The 18,979-nt window shown below is 43.6% G+C and overlaps 1 protein-coding gene across 1 annotated transcript in view; it reads left to right on the top strand.

Annotated features, from left to right (window-relative positions):
• Nucleotides 1-18,979, top strand: part of SPAG1 (sperm associated antigen 1) — a 1,725,603-nt gene that overhangs the window by 1,078,844 nt on the left and 627,780 nt on the right. The window contains exon 10 of the mRNA XM_069621435.1: nt 17,573-17,714. Within this exon, the coding sequence (XP_069477536.1) occupies nt 17,573-17,714 (142 nt within the window). The remainder of the gene's footprint in view (nt 1-17,572; nt 17,715-18,979) is intronic.

Genomic DNA, 18,979 nt, shown 5'->3' on the forward strand with positions numbered 1-18,979 from the left:
AGTGTACTACTTGGACCGCACAAAATCGTTCAGATCCTCCAATCAGCTCTTTGTGGCTTTCGGCCCTTCGAATAAAGGTAGACCAATTTCGAAGCGGGGTAATTCATGCTGCGTGGCGGATACTATTTCTTTCTGCCACACGAAAGCCAACAGACCACTACAATCGGCTCCCAGAGCTCATTCCACAAGGATCACGGTGGCCTCAGCAGCTCTATGGGTGGGTGTACCAATCAAGGATATTTGTCAGGCAGCAACGTGGGCAGTGCCCCACACGTACACCAGGCACTACTGTCTGCATAAACAACATGCCGAAAATGTACAAATGGGACGGGCAGTCCTTCAACGCCTGTTCCAGTAAGGTAAGCCCTGCATCTTCTGGGTTTTTTTCTGCTCCTGTTCTTTACTTTAAAGGTATATGTTTTTTCTTATTGTCATATTACTGAAGGCTTGCATCCTGTTTATCTGATATGTACCTCCAAACATTTCTACTGCTATAAAGCCTATTCACAGCATGTAAATCCATGAAAGATCCAATGCTGTAGAAGGGAGTAGTTTCTTACCTGTAACTCTATTTCTCCAGCGTTGGTATCTTTCATGGATTCACATGCGCCCTCCAGCCTTTCCCTTCAGGCAAACATCCTTCTTAGTACTTCCTCCTTTTGGAGAGGTTTAAATCTGAGGGGAAGCTGCAGAGGCGGAGCTATACACTCGACGTCCCATTGGTGTGGCCCAAAACACCCATAACGACGTCGATGGGACACTCAAGGTGTCAATATTTTTCCATAGGAAAACTATTAAAGTTGACAGAGTTTTCCTAGCCTGACTGGGAATATTCACAGCATGTGAATCCATGAAATATACCAATGCTGGAAAAATGGAGTTACAGGTAAGAAACTACTACCTTCCTCATACGTTCCAGTGCCAGGCAGTCACACGACCCAGACGCGTTGTTAGCTATGCCCTGTCCAATGTATGTATGCTGCCCCACAGTAGGTTTGAAATCAGGAGGCCAGATAAGTATCAGGCTGCCTCTCCGTCTGCACTAGGAAGTGTTTCGCCACCTGCAGGGCAAGCCCGTAGAGTGGAAAGTTTCACCCTACATGACGATAGATTGTCGACAAATATAAGTGAGTGTCGTGACTTTATGCCCAGAGGACTCTACTTATCACATTGCGTGACCCATGAGGGTTTAACACTGTATTGGGATACGGGGGGCCGATGGTTGTCGGTGTACAGCCTCCAACGCACATATTCAAGTATGAGGGCCCTGTGACTGAGCTTTGATGTTAGCCACTCATGCTGGTCTTAGATGCACACATTCAATGTTTATTGGGGCATCAATCCATTGTCAGTCCATGTAAGAGCAAAGCGTTTCTTCCATTTATTCATGCCTTTTGCAGTTAGCCATGCGGAGATTCAGGATGGATTGTAGTCTCCCATGTATTGGAAGACCGCACCATGCACCTGGGGCCCACTGCAAGGCCCCCAACCCAACAGTATTCCGTGGGCTTGGCTACAGTCGCACCGTCACCAGGGCGCTGTATGTGTATAGCTTGCAGCAGCCAGCGAGGTGCCCAAGATTTAATGTATTGCAGCAGGGCACATTACAGTCTCTTCCCTTCTCCTGGGAAAGTGCGCTCGCTCAATGGCCGTGTGGCTGAATGAAGGGAGAGAGTCTGGTGTACTCGCATGGGGATACTGGATTAGCCGACCAGCCTTCTCGTGCTGCACGCAGGGAGTTATGCTTCACAACACGTCCCAGCTGCACTTGTGTCCGCCCCGGGTTGTGTCGGCCATCTGGTCCACTGGGTCGCCCAAAATTGCAGGATATTGGTGTTGGGATCCGGTGGGGGCGGGGGACAGCCTCGTGCTGCACCAGTAGCAGCGGCTCATCTGATGTGTTCCACTGCTTCTCAGAGGGGGGCGGCCAGAGCGGTACGCCCCTGCACTCGCACCACATCCGCATAGCAGTGTGTCCCTCACTCGGTAGGTGTGGAGGCCCACCACCCAGGCTACAACTCCAGGGCGTGGGGGGGGGGGGGTTCTGCGTTCTGCACAGTCTGTGGTCCTCAGCCAGAGGCCGGGGTCACCCACCAGCAATGTTCCTTCTAAACTGTGCCCATGTGAGCTTGCCCAGTTTCCTTCGGGGTGCCGCTGAGAAGAGTTGTGGCTGCGCACACAGACAATTCCAAACCTCTCAAGAATGAATAAGGCACAAGCAGTTACCTGACATTTTCTATCTCTCTTAATAGAACTAAATTATACTAGCTAGTCAGTATAGTCTGGTGTAGCCTATTTGCATTACTCCACTGTGCCTAGCATGACCTTAAAAACCTAAAATCAGAATACACCCTCAAGAAGTTAATACAAAATATGAATAAGTGGCTCTATGAACAGAAGATCTAAGATATGCCTGCCTGCACACAACCAAATAATCTTACCTCCCCACCCATGATTCCGATAATTGACTCTACGATACTTATACCTTATGACTAACCTCTGCCCCAGGCCACATATAGATATTACTAGACAACCTTGACTCTGCCTGCCTTATCTCAGCGAAAGGCTACCAGACCTGTACCTATATCCACTTTTTATATTTGTTGTATTACGAAGAACATTCAATCACGAGAATTTCTGTGACTCGTGTTCACCCACACAATGTCACCTAACTGTCAGCTGAAATATCAGATATGGACTGTAAGTAGGTGTATCAGATGTGTAAGCTTCCTATTCTTTGTACGCATATCATACAAGCACTTTGAAGTGGTACATTTGCAAGTTAAGGCATTATAAATATTAATTTGCCCTCTAAGGATTTTGAGTAGGCATATGCCACACTCACTTTGAGTTGGTGTGGGTTAGATGTGGCGGTAATATCATATACCGCTACATTACTGCACCGTCCAACTATGAGAGGAAAGTTAGAGGATTCACCTTCCGCTATGTGCTGGAGGTAAATGTTTACTTTCTGCCCATTTTTGGCAGAATTACCACTGCAGAATTACTGCAGCGATGGTCCCGCGGAAAAATCCCCATGGAGTCAAATGGTCTCTGAAAGAATGGGGATTTACACTGCCACCGCCACTTGTAATCCAGCCATTATTCCACCAGCCCATGAGGCCTTAACGGTAATTCTGCTGGGTAGTCTTACCACTGAGCAGTCAGACTTATCTCAAGAGGGAGATGAGCAGTATTCAGGGTTTACACATTAGGCCTACAGTACTATGGGACAAGAAAACACTGACCAAAGCTTTGCATTAAAAAGTAGATATATATTTATTTTATACACTTCTAATAAAACACATTTATCACAGTCCTCAAGCAAGTTAAAATTAAGTCAAGGAAAAATATACACACTCCCTAGTAAATTGTAGACCAATTGAACCAGAGTGAAAACTGAGCAAAACGGCACAGTGAAAACTACACACAAGGGTTTCTCTAACAATTTCTCACAAGGGAGGGAAAGCACCACTTATATAGAAATAGCTTCTTATATACCCTAGCAACACTTCCCATAAGTTTGTGACCAAGTTTAAGCAAGGCAGTGCATTAGTATAGAATATACTTGAATGAAAACTGAGCAAAATGGCATTTCACAAGGTTTAGCAATGGGAAGAAAGGGGTAGTTCTCAGAAGCAGAAGCACCAACACAGTTCGAGTTGAGAATCAATCTAAAGATGGCAGATCTAACAAATGTAGCCAGAGTCAATAAGCCTGTGCCAGAGTCAGTGGCACAGGGCAAGGCCCAGGAGCGAAATGTTCTTGTAGCTGCAGTCAGGTCTTTGATTAACGACTTTGAAAAGGTGGATGCAGAAAGCGGAAGACAATGTTGAGAGAGGGGCGGCCGACCCAACAGGTAGTTAAAGGATTTAAAACACCTTTAGTGCTACCACGAAGAAAGGGCGGCCTGGCGGAACAATGTACCTTTAAAATGAAGAAGTGGCTCCTGCGGTGGCGGTTGTTCCTGGTAGTTCCTGCACTTCGGGGGATCCAGTAGAGGAAGAGAGGCTCTCGTCGTGGAGGAAGGTCCGAGTTACTGCACTACTCGGGGATAAAAACCAGCCGTGGTGCTGCCCGACGTATAAAAGGTACGCTCCTTTAAATCACGGTCCGGGTGGACTGGTGCCTGGCTATCCGGCCTCCGAGTACTGGGTACTGGCGATTCGACCAAGGCAGGTCCAGGAAGGCAATTGGCAAACTGGTTGGCCCCACCAGCTCAAGGGAAGAAGGCTCTTGCAGATGAAGATCTCCTCTCGTCGTGTGGAGAAAAGTGGTGAGACGCTGCAGCAGGGCTTCACTGGTGGTTCAGTCATTGCAGATTTCTTTGGCTTCTCTCCTCTTTGGCTTCTTAGTTCCAGTGGCGATGTCTTGCTCTTCCAGTCCTCAGGACCCTGCTTTTATGCAAAAAGAGCCCCATTCATACAGCCTAGCTGTCACTCACACAGTGGAGTGGTCATCTTGGAGACCCTCCAGCCTATCAGGATAGAGTGCGACATGGGTTGCTGAGGCAACCCTGTCCAGGGGTCCTACTCCCCCTCCCACACAACGGACCCACCCCAGACTCAGTGGCGCCGAAACGAGGGCTTCTTAGCAGGAGCCCGCCAAAAGCACGAACAAAGGATCCCCGACCTGGATTAGGAGTTTAGAGAAAGACACGAGAAAGAATTAAAGTTCTGGCAAATAAAATCTACTGGAGTAAAGTTAATATTAAAATATACCGGCGGTATGTTAGAGGCTGTCAGGAAAAGTGGTAGCCTCGAACAATGGGAAAATCCCATAGGGAAATATTCGCGGTCGTATATTTACAGTAGTAACCACTGCCACCAGCCAGAAACCTTTGAGAGAGGGACTGTACCCTCTCGAAAATGAACATAAGGGAAAAACTATTTCACAATTTATTTATTAATGTGTTAACAGCTTAACATAAGCTTTTCACATATAAATCAATAAAACATTTTGTAGAATAAAATTCTATTTAGATAAAACAAAGATAATATCATTAATTCATATCTGATAGTAATAATAATGTAACTTATAAAATAGGCATTCAAGCTATATTATAAGACTTACATGTCAATAGCTCATATAAACCTTAACTGGTACAAACAGCCATAAGACTAGTTGTAGTCACAATAATAAAAATAGGTAAAATGTCTCTATATAGCTATTTCTAATAATTTTTCAATTGTTAGCCATACATTATATACAGCAATATAGAGCTTCATTCCTGAGCCATTAAGCACTCTAAGCCAAAAATCTTTGCTGCAAATATGATCCAAATGGTGGACAAAGTCCCCATAACAAGTTACATAGGTTTTTTGCATGGCCGAGCATCTAGTTAATACATGTTTTCCTGTTTCAATCACCATATTATTCATGCATAATCGACAGGATCTTTCTATATTGGTGAGATTACTCATAATTCCGCTGATGGCCAATACCGGCAGTTGGTCCGTCCGCAATAATATAATATAATAAAACGTCTTAATCGCGGAGAGGGGCATAGAGAAAGATAGCGAACCGGTTTCTTAAATATATAACTCATATGTTGGACAAATTTATATCGTTTCAATTCTTTTTAGATAAGGCACATAAGGTAGAAGTTCGAATGCTGTTATGCCTATTTGACCAGCCAATCTTTTCCAGATAATCCTCCATTTGTTTTTTCATGAGAGGAAATGAAGACGATTTATTTATTTCCTTCTGTAATGTGTTCAGAAGAGGATTTCCTGTAATTTGTGACATCTTCAAATATAGTTCAGCTCTTTTTCTGAGAACTTGTGCTTTTAAAGATATCAGGCCCAGTTCAAGTCCTAGGATAGCCATTGGTATACAATTTGGGAGGCCAAGTAATTTCTTCCAGAATTTTCCTTCTAATATCTGGAGCCACCCCAAATCCATGAGCTGCAGAGCTTCTAATCCATAAGTAATCATAGGAGTTAGTACATGTAGATACAATTGCCGTGCAGCCCAGACTGTATATCCACTGTGAGAAATAGAGAAACGATATATTAGAGCACTGATTTGTGCCGCTCTCGTGATTCTGACCTGCTTACACATCGCATATTGACCCTTTGGCTCTATTTCAATTCCCAAGTATCTATAAAAGGTAGTGTATTGAATTCCGGACCCTTGTATTTGTAGACACACTCTGGCGATTTTCTTATTGCTAATGACCATCATCTGGGTTTTGTCTAAATTAATAGTAAGGCCATTCCTATTGGCATAGCTCCATAATGCCTCTGCAGAATTTCGGAGACCTTTGATAGTATGGTCCATAATAACTATATCATCTGCATATGCTAGAACTGCACAGTGAGCTAGGCCAATCTTAGGTGGACAGTTATGGACTTCAGATGAGGCTTTTGGAATGTCATGAACAAAGAGATTATACAATGCTGGTGCTGTCACACAGCCTTGCTTGACACCTCGCAATTGGTCAATCTTATTGGTCCTGTTACCCTTTGCATATAATTTTAGAGAGACTGTGGTATCCCAATGTAACTGTTTGAGGTAATATAATATTCCCTTCGGGCAACCTAGATTTTCTAATTTGGTCCACAACAAGTCTCTCGGCACTAGATCAAAGGCAGCCTTAAAATCAATGAACAAGATGTATAATGGAGGACTTCCGGGAGATCTGGCCTTATTCCGGAGTATATCCATTATAATAAGGTTGTGTACCGTAGAGTATCCACTCCTGAAGCCACATTGGAATTGGTCCAAGATCTTTTCTGTGTCCATCCATGTATGGAGCTCTTGAAGTAAATATGTCGAAAATAATTTGCCAGTGGAATCCAACATAGATAATAATCGATAGTTTAAGGGGTCGGTACAACTTCCCCTCTTGTATATGGGGACCAAGATTGCAGTTTGCCAGGAGTCCGGTATAAAGCCGTTTTTCAAAGTTTTTTCAAACAGTATTTTCAGAACCTCTGCCCAATATTTAGGGTTGCTTTTTAATATAACATTCGCTAGGCCATTGGGCCCAGGCGCTCTCGATGATTTGAGTTTATTGATCATGATTATCAATGAGTCGATCGACTCCTTGAAAGGAGGGGCAGGGCAGTTCCAGATTGTCGGCACCATAGTCAGATCAGATAGCTGATTGCGACTTCTCAAACATTCCTCCCAGTGGCCTTTGTCAATTGGATTGTTAAGACTACTATTCGTTTTCCCTCTGGCCTGTCTCAATAGACTCCATATGGAGCGGGAATTTCTTGTGCATAATATTTGAACTGTCTTTTGCCATTTAGCTAATTTGGATGCATAGCGATTTTGTCTAAGCCAAGATCTAAAGGCGTTCTTGCGTTTCTTACTGGAAATCAGATAACTATCCCAGGTGGTAGAGTTTTTCTGTAGCATCCTAAGTTCTGCTCTTAAGATTCTTTTAGCATCTCTGATTTCAACATCAAATGTATTCGTTATTTTAGCATCGGGAGCAATTATGTTGACATTCACAGCGGCATACTTGTGTGAGAAGGAAGTTATCCACTTTTCAATATCGTTGCCGGACATTCTGAGAAGAGCAGCATGACCAATATTTGGCGTTTTGTTCATAGCTTCTACAGCTTTTATGATATTTTTGTCTGACCAGCGACTATTTGAAGAGGTGTGGTTCGTTCTCAAATCGCTGATCGATCGAGGGCAGATATGATGAAGAACAAAATTAAATGTTAACAATAGAGAGGAATGGTCGCTCCAATCGTTGTCACTAACCTTCATATCCGCAGTCAGATTAGCCATTGATGGACTTACAAAGATATAATCTAGAGTACTGCGGGCTCTGGTATTTCTCCAAGTAGATTGACCTGGATCGTCACTAGGAGTTCTACCATTCAGGATTTCAAAATCCCAAGCATTAAAAAAATTGAACCACAACAGTCCCTCCGAATTTGCCTCCTTATGCCACATTGTGCCTGTATTCTTCAGCAAAGGGTTATTGGTCTTACTCATTGGACCCACAATATGACAGTTGAAGTCACCTACAATTGTTACTAGATTGTGGTCAGCATCTACCATCCAATCAATCAGTAACGAATGGCATGCATCCCGAATGAGGTCTCTATGTGGGGATTCCGGTGGATTGTAGAGATTAATCACTAACATCTTCTCCATTTTATCTTTACCGGTGAGTTCAATCTCAACTGCTAATACATATTCGTCAAAGTTCGAGTGGATCCTCAATGATTTTAGTGGGTGTATGATTCCTGTTATAAGGCCCCCATACGGTCTTCCCTTGGGACCCTTTTTGGCTAATTCCTGATGAATTGAATATCCATTGAGAAGTGCCTGGGTGGTGATCCACGTCTCTTGTAGACAAATACATGTTTTCCCCACTAGCAGAGAAGAGGAGCCCACTGCCGATAATAAGTGGCTAAATCCCCGACAATTCCATGTGACTAGACTTTGATCTCATTGGGATAAGGAAAGCGACGGCAAAGATTCAGCAGGCCATTTAAGCACATTGTGCACATCCGCTAGTTGTACTGCATTGCCTTTAGGTAATTTCGGTGCTATAATTTCAACCGCTTTAGTGCTAGGTGTATGTATTGGCCATTGTGGATCGATTATATTTGGATCAGCATCTACTTCAATATCCACTTCCCGTAAGCTTGCTTTATAGCTGCGAATCAAATTAGCAGTGGCTAAACATTTACAGTGTAATGCCGAGGTATTAGAATTCTTTGCTTTCAAGGGCTCCACATATTCGAAGTCTTCTGATCTCAGCACCCTAAGCTGTGGTATAGAATACAGTCTAGTCAACAGCGCCGATCTAAAGAGCCAATCGTGATCGCTGTTTTGGTACAGGTTTTTAATAATACATATCCTTCCACCTTGATATGGTATGTTGTTGCCTTTGTCGTTGTTTTGGAGTTCCTCTAATGGAACAGATAGTATATCTGTTCGAGCTGGATTAGTTGGTATGGCATTTGTAATGTCAACTGCAGGGTTGTCCTTCAGCTCATCAAGAAATGTTGAATGATCTGAATCTATCTCATCTGCTTGAGGTTCAATAATACTCTTATTAGACACAATCTCCTCAACTGTATTGTTGATAGTGCTCTTCTCAAGAATAAGCCAACTGCTCAGTTTATTCTCCCTGCTAGCAGTGCCTTTATTCTCTCGAGGTACCTTGCATTTGGGTTTTTTCTTGTCTTGTTTAGGGGTGCTGCCTTTGGTGGGAGTAGATATTTCTTCTTCCTGGTCCACTATGTCCGGTGGTCTTAAGGTTGCCATTTGACGCTTTTTCTTCGCAAGGGCTCTTTTCACCAGTCGTCGCTGTTTACGTGAGTAGAAGACATCCTTATTCGTTGTGGTGTTAGAATCGATGTCTTCGATCTACAGGCAGTCTGGCGGGATGATCTTCTCTTCCTTGTGAGGCAGATCACTTTTACCATTATTTGCTGACTTCCAATATCCTCCCACACATCTTTAAAAGGATGTTCAGAGCAAATTGCAAAGATGCAACTGAAGATTGCAAGTCACCCAAGGTTATCTGACTTTCCCCTTGATCCCTACCGCAATCAGGTTCTGAAGATTCCAAATGTACATCCAAATTTGGAGAAGCTGATAGACTGTTGTATGTTTCCCGCTGTGTGTGAGTAGGCAGATGTTGATAGCTATCATTCTGGATAGCCGAATTGCTTAATGGGTATGGAGTCATAGATCTCTGCATAGATAAACACAAGTCCAATAGCGAATTGTTATCTATTACACTTTCACCAAGTGCCTCCATAGAGGTATTCATACCAGTACCCCCTGTAGATTTATCCATCAGGAGTGTTGGTGTTGTAATATTCGCAGTATCAGGAAGCGAGAAAAAATCAGTGATTGCTCCTTTCTCCACAGGTGCTTCTTTGGATCCTTTGTTTCTGTTTGATTTTATTGTCGGGGTTCTGCTCTTCTGATTACGTAGATTATATCTCGTCGCAGAGCATTTGCTAACTGATAGCATATTAAGTCTTGAAATGCTTCTTTAATAATCTCTAAAAACTCAGTGTCACGTGTATAGAGACACAGTTTAAAGCAGTGTATTAGCAGTTACCTGGGCTAAGTATACCTGTTAGCTCGGTTGCAAGCAACTGATCACAGTTATCCAAATGGGATTCAGGTAGTCACAGGAAGCTGATTGCATATAAAGTATGAAGGCCAGATCCAAGGGTGACCTACAGTCGTATAGCACTGCAGCCTCCAGACCCAGGGCAAAGTACATGTTAGGTCCTTCAAAATAGGACCTAGCAAGGGCCAAGTCAAACGGCCCAGAAACGAAAAGAAAAAGAAAAAGTAGCCGGGTTTTCTTAAAATAAATCTTACCAAGTGCCCAGCCCTCGCCCTCACATGGGCGCTTATGCTGGAAGGTAGGTTTTCACAGCTCCGGGCTGCCCTCCGCTTCCCTGCAGGTCCTTAGGCCACCCGTGTAATCTCTGTAGCCACTGCTCAAGGACCGCCGTAATCCCAGGCTGCGATCCCGCGTGTAGCAGCCGCTTGCTCACCGCGACCCCAATCCCTGGGTTACGGCCGCTGGTGTAGGCTACGGTCGCTGCTGTAGGTCGCTGTAGGTCGCTGCTGTAGGCGTACTGTATACGGGGGTAGCAGGGGATCGTGAGCTTCCGCAACACTGTTCTCTCCCGCAGTCTTCGCAGCCTTCGCGGTTAGAGTAACGGACCCGTCGATACGCGTCAAGCGTCAAGCCGCACCACGTTCCAACGCTCGCTCGCGTAACAGAGCACAGAACTGGCCGCTTCCGACACCATGAAAAAAACACAAAACTATTAACCCTTCCCAGTACCTCCATAGTAAGATGGGTTGTACTAGTTAAATTCATAAAAATTGACTAGTAAAGTCAAAGGGGACTTTACATGCCCTGGGAGACAGTAGTCAGTCCAAGGGCATGGAGTCTGTTTGGGGGTCGCTACGACACCCCTGTGTCACTGCACTGACGGTGCTGTGTAACACATGTGAATAAAGATGGTTCCTATGGGGTTGAGAAAACCTCATAGACATTAAACACAAAACTAGCCTCGAACTCGCATAGCAAAAATGCCTAAGAGTGGGAAAAAGAGTCTCACTCTTAGCAGGTAAAAAGAAAAAAACCCTTCAAATCCAGCAAAGCTGCTGGTGGACTCTACAGGTAAGGGAAATTGGCCATAGAATGAGAATTCTCCCTAACATACCATAGCATTACTTACATTAGCTTATAGCAAAGCAGCCTTCCAATGCTCTTAAGACTCTTACAAAACAGCCATCATAAATACTCAAGCCAATATCTTTTACATCAGAATCTCCAATGCTAGATCCAACACCAAAGAACTCTTAGAATCCTTACAGTTTTAATCCCCAGCACCTCCTTCTTACAACTTTCAGAAAAATAAAGCATGGTGCACACGCATCCAATCCTCCCTTGATACCAAAACAAGTTAATTTATGGACAAATCCATACAGAAAAAATCCTCCTACCAGGTATCCCTACATATTATCCCCACCAAAAATATTGCTGTATATATCGTAGTCTGTCTCGCCATAGGCAATATTTTTGGGTGGGATAATTTGTGGGAGCGGGGTATTGCAGGGGTGTCCCTCGCACATTTAAAAATTATGTGGGGTTTGCAGGGATATCCCCTGCAGGGTCCATGCCTCAATATCGCTGCAAATATATGGCGATATTTTAGTATCGCAATATTTTTGCGGGGATATTAACACATGGAATCATCCTACCATTGATGTCTCCCCTCCCCCTGGCTAGCACCTCCACCACTGCAACCCCACCACCCAAATTTCAATTCTCTGCCATCTCCCCTTCAGAAGCCTGCTCCACCACCCAGCACTTGAAAGTCTATATTTGTGTTGGAGACACCTGTCCAGCCCACATTGTCAAAATGTGCATACAACCCCTGGCCCCTATCCTAGCAAGCTTCATCAATGCCTCCTTTGAGTCCAACTCCATTCCCTTTAGCATCAAAGAATCTTGGGTCACTCCCCTCCTGAAAAAACTCTCTCCACACCCCACTGTCCTTACCAACTACCACCCCATCACCACTGTGCCCTACCTCCTCAAAATCCTTGATCACACCGCATACTCGCAACTGCAATTACACCTCGAAAACCATAACGTACTAGGCACCCACCAATTGGGTTTCAGATCAAGACACAGCACTGGAACTTCCCTCCTTCACCTCAAGATCCAGCTTGACTACATTAGGGACAACTGTGAGCTCACTATCCTTCTACTGTTAGACCTCTCTGCAGCCTTCGATGTTGTAGATCATGAGATACTTTGCAAACATCTCACCACTACTTTCCACCTCGCCCCAGAAACCACTCTCTGAATTCAATTCTTTCTTTCCGGGCCAAACTACCAGGGTCTTTGCAGGGCCCAAATCAGCTGACCCCATTCCTGTGTCCTCCTGTGTCCCACAGGGCTCATGCCTCTCCCCGACCCTCTACAATATGTACACCAAACCACTCTTTGATCATGTCAACAGCCCCAACATTCCTTATACCAACTTTGCTGATGATACACAGGTCCTCCTCAAACTCGCCGGCAATCATGATATTGACTCCACACCCATCAACCATGTCTTCAGCATCATACAAGCCTGGATGGCCACCCATCTTCTCTGCATGAATGACGGAAAAACAGATCTCCTCATTGTAGGTTCACCACATCGACTCAAGCATCTCAGACCTGCCTTTTCCTCCTTTTGCATAGATGGTAATACCAACCCTGTCTCCAACGATGTAAAAACACTCTGTGTTTACCTAGATGCAGAATTAAACATGCAAAAACATGTCAAAGCATTGCCTCCTCCAATGCCTATTCTAGAAAACTCTTAAACCTTTCTAGGAAATTCCTTACCTCTGACAATAGTCTCACCCTAGCCAGAGCAATCATAGGCAGCACACTAGACTATTGCAATGCCATTTTAGCAGGGACATCTACGAAAAACCTTAAACTCCAACTGCTCCAGAACAACTCCTTCAGAGCAGTCTGGGGCTTGAAGCGCTCCGACCACATTGCCCACATTAGACGGGAGGCTCACTGGCTTCCAATCAAAGCCCGCATTGAGTTCAAACTCCTAACCATTACCCACCACTGTCTACAGAACACTGCCCCCATCTCACCAACCATATCACCAAGAAACGCAACACACGCAATCTCCGCTCTTCTACCACATCTGCCTTGAGCATACCCAGATTTGATGGAGAAAGAGCCGGGGCTTATGCTTCACTGCCATCGCTCCCACACTCTGGAACACCCTCCCTCAGCACATCCAAGATGAGCCAGCCTACACTCTCTTCCGTAAGAAAGTTAAAACCAAACTGTTTAACAAATACCTGTTATGTACAGTTACCTGTCCTACCTGTTCTATTCCTGACTCTTGTCCTATGACGTAATGCAACCACCATTCTGCTATAATACCATATAACACTATTTTGTATCACAAACATGTACTTTTAGTGCTGTGATACCTCCGGGTCTGTGCGCTACCAATAAATACAATAAATAAACAAATAAGTGGAGAGCAACACCGTTTACTTGACCTGCAAGGAATAATGAGTATGGGATGTGCCTGGTATTACTCATACATAGTATTAGCACAACAGATATCCAAGGAGTGAGAATGCTTTTTACACAATCTGCATCCTTTCCATGTTTTCAGAGTGAAAGTGGGCATAGACCTTAACTTATATTGTAACTCTCTGCTATACAAAAACGGTTTCACTGAGCACTTGTTTAATCCTACCTAAAATATTAAGGTGAGGTATGCTGCAAACATTCATCCATGCAGTGCAAAATAATTGTGTACATGCAGATTCATAATCTGCCCATAATATCATGGTGATGCTTACAATATGATTTACTTGCAAAGTATGCAAATATCCCAGTGAGTGTTTTACTGATGTAATACCTCACTTTTTACCAGAGCCCTGTTAACTAGTTTTGGAGGCCAGCACAGGAACAAATGAAGGGTACTGGGGAAGGGCACTGGGGAAGGGCACAGCAAAACACTCCTTGGGGGTGAAGAACAAATCAGCAACTTTCAGAAGCCAAGTCAGATGTTTCTGCTGTACAGTACAGTGAAGGAAATGTGTTTGTTTGCTAAAGATAGGAAACTCTAGTAACAGTCTAAGAAACAGCACCTTCTGTTTCCTTCTATGGTCTGCTGCGTAGGGCTTTCCAACATAAACATGTGTTCTACATTTAGTGCCTCTAGCATGCCCATACATCTTGTTTAACTGATAAAAGGGGAACTGCAGACGTTGGGTTCCTAGTTACAGAAGAAGGCACTCAATATTTTGTATCCCTGAGCATTGCAGCTAAAAGGCATATATATATATATATATATATATATATATATATATATATATATATATATATAAGGCTGTTGTTGAATTGTATCTAGGCTGTGGTAGGTAAGGGGGAGGGGACCAAAAGCTGTATTATGTGCACGCTCGTTTCACTTCCTATGTCAGAGTTGCAAGCAGGGCTCTGAAAAGATTTTACTCCCTGTCTGGAATCATGTGATTTTCCAGGGAATAAAAAAAGTCATTAGCTTTGCCAATAGGGATACTTTTTGATCATTTAAAGATGTTCTTTCCCCTCATAATTCTTCTTGAGATCGAGCAGTAATATTAACGCACGTTCCTTCGTATGCCACTGGTCTTCTGCTCACTGATTTGAAAATATCAGAAGGAAAGGGTAGGTTGCTATATGTTCATTGTTTCCCATTAACGTTGGGCACATTTTCTTGTTTTTAGGGACTAAAAATGGATTGTACGTATCTTTGCCTCTTAGCTGTGAGGCCGGTTTTGTGAAAGCGTTGTCACAGCTCAGTTCACTGGACAATGTAATGTGGCAGAGTAAGCAGAGGCACAGGAATTCTCATCATACTGTGATGCAGGTATCCTGATGCAGTTATCATGCTTACACAAATTATGAGATGTATGTTCTCCTGGACCTTGATTTACTTCATTAAAATGGCACATGAACTCCTATCAGCACGCTTTCTGACACAGTCCTTTTAGTTGCCATTATTCCATCTGCAAATGTTGTATTCTGTCTGATTTTGTTTGCCAGCCACTTCAGTTATAAGTGAAATTTGTTTTTTGTAATTCGCGAGTGCTTTTTACCAATGGCATAAAACCCTTTCTACATTCTCTGAGCAGTGTCAGCAAATGAATGACCGCAGCTAAACCTATTGTTTATACTGAGCATACAATGCTTTTTTTGTGCATACGTATATTTCTCTCTGCACAGGAGTACTTTTGCTAGGTACTGTGGCAGACTTTGAAGTATTGGGTTAATGAGCTCTCTTTATACTCGCATATAAAATGTTTGATTTGTTAACCTATATCTTTGGAAGGTGTGCTGTGAGGTTTACCTTTTACACTGAGTTGCACAGAATTCCAGTGGTTGGGAAGGGGACATTATCTTCCAAACTCTCTTCGGCGATGATACCTCATGAACTACTCATGCTCACAAAGTCGTTTATCTCATGAGTCAGTTGCACAAATAGAAAATAATGAGCGCACGAAAGCCATTCATTTCCGCATTTTGGGAAAAATAATTAGAGGCAACATTGCCCAGCAGATGTATTATCATCGCACAGCCCCACCGAGCATGAAAGCAATCTGGGCACCCTCAGCAGGGGAGTTTGGTCTTCACCTCCAAACTGTCTGGAGCCTAGTAGCTACCGGCAGCCTCCACTAATGCAGTCGCGGAGGAGCTGAATCCCGATCTTCCCCAAGGACGTGCAGTAAATGGCTCTTCCCTCGCTTCTGGCCGACGAAGCCCCACACTCTCCACAAGCAAAGTGTCTAAGTTCACAGAAGTCCAACGCAGGCTACAGACACTGCACCCCTCGGTCAGCTTGCACCAGGGAATTAGACATTGTTACAGAGCGTAGGGAGCTACAAGCAAGGCATTCGCCACACCATGCCTTCCATCACAAACTTTTCAAACTTTTGTGCAGAAAGAAAGCACTGTTAAGGATATTTAAGTGTTAAGGATCTAGCCGAGACAGAGTTTCGTGGCTAGGCAGCCATCTCTAGTACTGCTCAACAGCGCCCCCTGAACTTTTATTTAAACACTTTTCCTTTGATGCCGACATCCACTTACATTGTATATTGTCAGATGTGAGGGCAAGTATAGGTTTTGGACACAGTTGTTTGGTTTGGACTTCCTGACACAGACTATCATTAGTTTCATTTAGGTACGGAAAACCCACCTTAGCATAGGGCAAGATAGGCCTTTCTCCAACCCCAATCTTCTGTGAATAAACGGGTGTATCCCAAAATTCTACTGTTAGTGTCTACTTCATGATGCCTTCACACTATTGACTACAAACTCTCCTTCAAGTGTCACATTGTTAAGAAGACTCAGACAGTTTGGTACAAGCTCTTCATGCTCAGCAAAGTCGAGCCCAACATCCATAATCCAGATTCCAGAACTACCAGTTTTGGCTCTCTCCCATGTGGACAGCAGCAATGCCCTCATGAGCATTCTATTCGTCACCTCAGCACACACTGAAGGCAGTTCATGAGATTGCAGCATGCCTCATGACTGACCCTAAGAAACACTACCACGTCACTACCTACCTCCCGATTCTACACTGGCTACCAGTACAAACTTGCATCCTCTTCAGAGAAGCACGCCTCACCTAACAAGCTATAAAGACCAAGGCACTATCCTATCTAGCAGAAGACTTGATGATCTCTGATGGTCAGTGTAACAGCTGAGGTCTCAACATCGCCAGGCCAACAACTGAGAATTGTACGAGTGGAGAAAAACAGCAAAAAGGCATTGTATTGCTCATCTTCTGGGATATAGGGCACTTCACCACCCAGCGTAAGATCGGTCTCCAGTTCCTTTCTGAGGGGCAGGAGAGAGAAGACCCTGCGCTTCAAAGAGCACCTGGTCGAACACGAGCTTCCCAGCGCATGTGTCTTGGAAGCAAGACAACGCAGCGCAACACAGGTTCGAATCCTGATCCCGTGCTTAGAAACCACTTGTTGATATTAAGCGTGTTATAAATTAACTATTACATTAAATGTTCCACCTGTCCAATCTGCCCCTTTGCCTGTATCTTTTATCCCATACTCAATCTTTCACTGCGCCTTTAACCCCGATGTATCTGGCTTGCCTCTCTGTACAGCCCTCTGTTGCTTTATAGTTAGGTTTGCTCTTTGTAAATCAACATAACTGGTTTAATAAAATGTTTTCTTAATACTGCTTCAGTGCTTGTAGATGATCTTCTGATGCAATCTGGAGTTTTCAATTTTACGAATATAGTTCTTTTCAAGACAAGCCAAAAAGCATTTTGGGTTTTGCAATCTGTCTTATATTTCATGATCAAATTCAATATGATGCGAGTCAAACGATTTGGACAGATCGATATTGTATAGAGTGAAAAATCAAATGCATGTTGATGGATATATCCAGTAGGATTTATACACATATCTGTAGCCTAAGCGATATTTTAGCTATGCATTCCTGAATTGTTGTTTCATATCTTTATTTTGTATAGTTTGATATGATGTGCCATGGTCTTGTCTTTAATTCCAGAAACTTCTATCAGAAGTTGAAGAGAAACTGAAAACCTCTGAGAATATAATTCCAAAAAAAGCAAAACGAATTCTTATTCAAGAAGTAGAAGGTTCTGATGAGGGTGAAGCAGAAGATGAGAAGAATGATGAGGCTGATAAAGGTAAAAAACAAATATTACATTACATTTGTCGTACAGTTTTCAAAATTGCCTAATACTCCAACCAACATGCATAATAGAAGTGCAGGTGCACAGATGGATTTCACCCAAGCAAAGTGTCATTTTGGCACACTGCGCCCTTTTAGAGTGGGGTCAGATTTGGTGTTTTGGCTGACACATTTGCATCCCTTGGCCACTATCCCTACTTGCCCTATTGCGGCACTAGCCCTATTTGCAACTGGGTACCCATTGAACTTTTGCCTTACAATTTATGTGAACAATTGACATCATCTGTCAAAATGTCCAATTTTGTATAGTGTTGCTGTGTTTTATCACACAATCTCAGTACTTCAGTTACCGGACAGCTGGGATGGCTAGGCCCTGAAAACCTCACGTATGGAAACAAGGCACAATCACCATACACCAGTGATACGACAGACACAAGGTTCGATTTCCAAGTACTAGGGTTTATTGCAAAGCAAATATACTCTGTCGGCCGACTGGGTCTAACGTCTCGCAACATGTGTCGCCCAGACCTCGTGAGACGCAAGAGAGCAAACATTCTACAACAGTAACATATATATAAAAAGACAATCGTACAATCTCTTTGTGACACATCAAAACCGCCCATAATGTATCTTCTTAAGCTAGGGTTCGATAATTGACAATTATGACAAATATGACACAATAATGACACGTTTCTTACTCAATCTATATTACTCGTTTCAGCAACAGTTGCAATTTGCAGTAAGCAGACATAGTTCTTTGTTATGAAGAACACAAGGCACTTGTTCAGCGAAGATACTGTGTTCGTAGGAGAGACACATTCCAAAGCGTGTTATCTACTGGTTTCTATTCGTGAAATAGGGGTCTGCTTGATCTAAGGAGAGCCCCGAAGGGGGGGCCGCTAACAAAGTATAATTCATGCTTTAACGGCCTGTTTCTACAGCTTCAGCGAGACCGGCCGGCACCTGGGCCGCTGATTAAATGCCTCTCTGCTCGCCTTCTAGGACTTGTGAGGGAGGAAAACAATGTATTTCTGTACTGTTTGGCATTTGTCTGGGCTGGTCTCTCAACATGTAAACTGTGGCCTTGCTCCGTGCATGAGCTTTTCGAAATAAAATACATTTGCAAAGCGTTGACCAGAAAGGCAGAGAAAGCAAATGGCGGATCTTACACAAAATGGACGCTCTATGGTTATGCTGACGATTCTCTGTTGGCGATGTAGGGCGTATGATGCGATTGGTTTTCGGACAACATAATATACC

Source organism: Ambystoma mexicanum, chromosome 5q (genome assembly GCF_040938575.1).
Source record: "Ambystoma mexicanum isolate Mex_15411 chromosome 5q, UKY_AmexF1_1, whole genome shotgun sequence".
Taxonomy (NCBI): Eukaryota; Metazoa; Chordata; class Amphibia; order Caudata; family Ambystomatidae; genus Ambystoma; species Ambystoma mexicanum.